The sequence below is a fragment of the Cryptotermes secundus genome, unplaced genomic scaffold (genome assembly GCF_002891405.2).
Source record: "Cryptotermes secundus unplaced genomic scaffold, Csec_1.0 scaffold848, whole genome shotgun sequence".
NCBI lineage: Eukaryota > Metazoa > Arthropoda > Insecta > Blattodea > Kalotermitidae > Cryptotermes > Cryptotermes secundus.
The window spans coordinates 420,382-425,928 of NW_019720721.1; the positions used below are offsets into that span (position 1 = coordinate 420,382).

Consider the following 5,547-nt stretch of genomic DNA (forward strand, 5'->3'; position numbering starts at 1 on the left):
AGTTGTACTGTAACAGTCGCCGAGTCGAGTTGTACTGAGTCAGTCAGTGAGTCCTGGAGCTACCGCCGAGTTAGCCAGCAACTAGTCAGTTGTATTCTGGCATTTGGAGTGTACTAATTGTGATACTGCAGATAGCAGTAACCGTAAATCTGTAATTTGGGTGATTGTAAGTGCGAATGTGAAATAAAATTCGCTACATCGAATACATTGAGAATTTATTTGTCGCGATATACGCCCGATACGCGACAACTGGTGTCAGAAGTGGGATCAGTAACGCAAAACACGTTACAATATTATGTATCATAACTTTTGAACTATATGAGGTATAATTATAAATTTTTCACTGAAATCATCTTAAAAGATGGTTTTATAATCTTACCTTATAATATGAGCGCCCTCTATCTGAGCGATGGAAGCAAGTGGATTAGAATTTGAGTTTCGTATGGTATTTCTTCAAACATCCATCTAACCACAACCCTGCCTCACATTCACTACATCAAAAATGAATTCTTTCCTTTTACCATGTTTTGCGCACACCACACATCTATTTTGAGGCTTTGCTTTTTTCCTTTGGCTGGAATACGCTGCAGGAAATGTCATTCTGTGAGTCTTTTAGGCTGCGGCTCAACTGACGGACGGCCGTATACAGGATGAAGAAAACCAGAACTGTGATTTTCTGTGAGGGCTTGTGCTAGTGAAAGTCTGAACTTTAGCGTGCCCATGTTTTTATTATTCGGGAGACACCGATATATGTCCATTGCGTTATGTATTGCTACCTTGAGTATCCTCTTGAATAACTTCTGATACCACTTAGTGCTCTTCTTTCGTTCAAGCAAGTACGGCTATAGCATTTGATCCATCAGATCCACTCCTAGCATGTTTCTATTGTAATCACAAACAACCAAGGGCTTTGTTTCTTGTTTGTTTCCTTTATTCACAACCATATGCATATCTTCTTTGGGTATGTTGATATCATAGTCACTCGGCCATCGTAACTGTGAGGTCAGCATTCTATTTAGACTGACTGGCAGAGCTGCAGGAAATTGAATGTTATGTTTACATGAACAGAGAGCGCATACTTTTCACAACAGCCCAGTACAATCAACATCATGCTGGCATGGTTCGTTCCATATTTCTGCGCCTTTGAAATTAAGCTTACAGCTTGGCGTATGGTATACGGCAAACCGCAGGTAGGACCATTTAAATATCCGCGTACCATGTACGACAAACCACGCTGAAGGGTTAAACAGAATCATAAATGTAAAAATATCCTTAGGATTAAGTAATACTTTTAATTACACTTCAGGAATAGCGTCGTTAGTTCATTAATTTGCTTTCCAGGGGAATCAGTGCCACAAATGAAGGAGCCCATTGAGAACCTTGAGCCAAGCCGACTTCTTGATTTGGAAACTGATGGAAAGCTGCATATTCTTTTTGGAGGCACTAAAGTTGTTCAACACACTCCACCTAGCAAAACATCCGCCGGATTAAGAGGTATTATAAACCCCTCTTATATAGATATCATATTCTTCCAGGTATGCCTATTAGATAATGGCTTCTCACCATTTTTAAGTTGCAAGATAAGCAGTCACACAGACTTAGGTTAAAAAGTGTTCTTGTCACCCATTGTCCAGCTCATCATCATCATGAGTATTAAGAGATTGTATGTTTCAAAGTTTTTTTATTCAGACTGTGATCTCTGGATTCTGCCACCAGGTAGATAATAAGAGTTTCAGAGGAACATGCTGTCTCCATCTTAGGGTTGAAGTGAGTGAAGTGAGGATTTGGTCAGGTTGTATAGGCAATGTGACATGAATGATGACAATTCAGGCCCATGGAAAGGGGAGAGGAGGCAGAGACCTGTCTAATCCAGTAGGAATAGTGAACAGGGAATTGTATGAAAACAACCCTTTTCAAGGCAACCATGGGCAGGTGCCAGAAATGAATGATGTTATAAAAGAAATATCATTCCTAAGGGTACTTTAAGAAATGACACAGGGGTTATTAGCAAAATAGGAGCACTCATTATAAAGACATTATCAAGAAAAAGAACTTTGTTGCAGAATTTGCTGGCTTGCAGAAATTGAGTGCCTTTAGCAAACAGCATTCTGAAAAGAAGTGAGAAAAGATCTCAAAATGGAGTTAAACAAAAAAGTACTTTTTGTAGTTTTTTATTTTGCAGCTCTGTCAGTATCTCAGGGCATATAGAATTGAATGGTAAGATGATTGATGAATAATTAATTGAAGAGGATTGAGAACGAAGTAGTTATGGCCTAATCAAGGTACTGTCCCAGCATTTGCGCGGAGGGGCTAAAGAAATCCACAGAAAATATCCATCGGGGTAGCCTGCTACCCTGAAATGAGCACCTCCCATGTACATGTGTAGATCTTATCCCTGTGACAGCTTGTTAGGTAGAATAGTGATGTTTCTAAACAAAAATAATAAAGATTTCTGATTACTGGATTTTTGGACTTATCCATCATCTAGTATCCTAAAGAACACACTGTTCTGGAAACTGGATCTGTTTCCATACACAGGTGAGGACAGGAACAGACCACCATCAGAACCCTTTAAAACATACAAAGTAATAAGTAATTTCCACATATAAGTAATATATTAATATGATTTCATTTATAATATGTATATACAGGATTTCAGACCCTGTTTCCCCCCCCCCCCCCGCCATCTAGTGAGAGATAGTTTAACCCATTATATTTTAATTTTGTACCATTATGTGTATAAAAGTAAAAGTAAAGGTATCCCTGTAACAGGCCGTGGAGGCCCATAGGGTTATGAGATGTTGAGGCTCCCACATTTTCTAGATAGTCAGTTCACAGATGGCGGTGAGGTTGTCAGCCTTATGTGCTGGCTGCCCTTTACCCCCAGGAATATTCCTCCGGTATGTGTATACTGGAACTACAGTCAACTCTTGATTATCCAGGGGTGGATTAACCGGGGGTACTGAGGTTTTTTTGAGGCTTATATATTGTTTAATATTCATTCACTTTTGTTTCATGTGGTGAGTTGTAACACTATTTTCGCACTAGTGTGAACCGAGCTCTGCATTCTTTGGTCCCATTATGCTAACACAATATTCTAGGGTACGGGTGAAAGAATGCAAGGATTTGTGGAAAGTTTCAAGGACAGATACACCGCCCCAGTTGTTCTCTTTGTATCGATCTTCAAGTGCGTTAGCAAAATGTCAGGGTGTAAAAGGAAGCGTGTTGTGTTAAGTATTCGACAGAAACTCGTGTGAGCCGGGCTTCGAAATGTTAAGCAGTGACGAAACCGTAAGTTCAGTGGGGGTGCAGCCAGAAGAGCGGGAAGAAAGTGAGAATGAGGAAGAGGTGGACAGTGCTGCTAGTAAGAAAATATCACATGGTGCTGCCCTTAATCATTTGGAATCCTTACTAGACTAGCTTGAGAGTGAAGACAACAGTTTATTAAGTGACAAGCTAATATTATGTAGGCTTCATACGGATATCCATAAAAAGGAAAATGCCGCGAAAAAGCAAACAACAATATTAATTCTTTTTAAGTGTTAAGTGTGAATATTCGTAAAAAGTGCTGGATGTTGAACACTGTGATTGAAATGACTAATTCACACTTCAGTATAATGTAAAAAAAAGTATTAAATAGGCCATGAGATGACATAAAAATGAGGCTGAGTAAATTTAAATACAGGTAGGCCTATAGTATTATGAAGGTACAGTATTACAGTACTACTTTTAATAACATTTGTCTTAACCGGGTTTTCGATTAATCGTGATTTCCATGTCCACCATTATCCCAGATAATCGAGAGTTGACTGTATATTGAAAATAGATCCATTGACTTTCTAAGGATACTGTAAGTGTTTTCTGTGTTATGATATCTGTTTCCAGGTTTTAAACAGATGTAATAACTTCTGTTCCTGAAAATACTCATTGTGTTTAAGATATGTTTTGACTCCTGTAGTATTCCTTTTTATATTCCATTATCCCCATCAGAGGTCTTCCAGAAATTAGTAACATCCAGGAAGTAATGTTGGTGTACCTCACAATGCTCTGTCATAATTCATAATGTGTTAATTGTAATACGTAGTATGTCTTTTTCTATAACCTGCTTGTTCCTGTATACATTAAAATAGAATATACTTGCTATCTCTTGAAGTCTAATGGGTTTGATTGAAGAAGTATTGAATTAACAGTTGGAGACAGATGATTCAGTCTTTTCATCTTATTTCTGTAAACAAGAATGTAAGAAGTGACGTATTATATCATGCAAGGTAAGTGGATGACAACAGCCTTACACTTGATTGATTGATTATTGATTCCAGCTCAGGATAATGGCTGTGTTGCTTATGTACTTCGTACTGGATTCAACACTTCACAAGGAAAGCTTTTGCGGACCATACTGTTCGGAGTAAAACGTGTTACTGCAAACAATTTGGAAACATTTGGGTTTATTCTTTTCCTTCTGATTTTTGCTATTGCTGCTGCAAGTTATGTGTGGATCAGAGGTAAGCTTAACCTTTATTGTTGTATTGTCTGAGAAAGGAGATTTTATATACCCTGCTTGCTTGGGGCTATTGGATTCCAGGATTAGAAATCTTCAGCAAGTTTTTTAGAGGTTAATCCTGTGAGGTAAAGTTATGGGTTGTGTCAGCCCTACTTTACAGGAGGGAGCATTTGACCCTACCACTGGAGTGTATGCTCACAAGAAAATCTCACTTTATATATAGTTCCCACAACATTTATAGATTGTGGAGATTGAAAATTGTTAGGCATATGGAGGTCTCAGCTTTTTTAGATTGATTCAAGAAGAATTTCTGAACCTTAGTTTGAACTTTTATTTTTTATTCTTAGACTCTGAGATTTTTTTTGTGATCGCGTCTTTTTTACACATTGGGTTGCGATGTCAAAATGAATAGATATATGTGCTTGATTGGAAAATGAGTTTCTTTCCCCATCTCTCTTAAGCATTCCATAACTGCTAGTCATTATGAAGTTGAGCGCTTATGTGTATGTATTTTTTAATCCCTTTTAACTCTTTGACTGGTGCGGGCATGTTTTAACGCCGGGGCGATGCCAGCCGTTCCTGGCGTTGGCGTGTTTTAGCGCTTTAAAAATCTCTTCCCTTATTTGCTCTCTTGGCTCTCATCAACCAAAGACATATATGATAGTTTTTGTGCATGGTTGTAAAGAACCCTTGTAAACTTTGTGGGGGTCTATATTACTGTCAGAACCCTCCGAGAAGGAAAAGTTCAAAAAATATTTCACATTCATTCAGTTTCACCATGGCTTCTCGCAGCAAGTGTCGGCGTGTTCCTACAGACCAGCTGGAAAGTGTTGTGAAGGAGATTTGTGCTGATGATGATAGTGGCGATGAAATAATGATTCCTGAATTAGATGAAGTTGATAGTGACAATAATACAGTGATAGATAATGATCCACAAGACAGTAATCATGAACATTTAGCTACCACGAGTGCGGTGCCTGACACGCCCATCTCATGGACGTACAGAGACATTGTACCAACAATAGTTCCATTTACCAGTAGTTCCG

At 38.6% G+C, this 5,547-nt stretch overlaps 1 protein-coding gene across 1 annotated transcript in view; it reads left to right on the forward strand.

The window, feature by feature from the left end:
- The window catches only part of LOC111872317 (manganese-transporting ATPase 13A1), a gene marked incomplete in the record, with an annotated part of 57,042 nt that overhangs the window by 18,057 nt on the left and 33,438 nt on the right, over nt 1-5,547 (forward strand). The window contains 2 exon segments of the mRNA XM_023866058.2: nt 1,342-1,494; nt 4,320-4,502. Of these exon segments, the coding sequence (XP_023721826.2) occupies nt 1,342-1,494; nt 4,320-4,502 (336 nt within the window).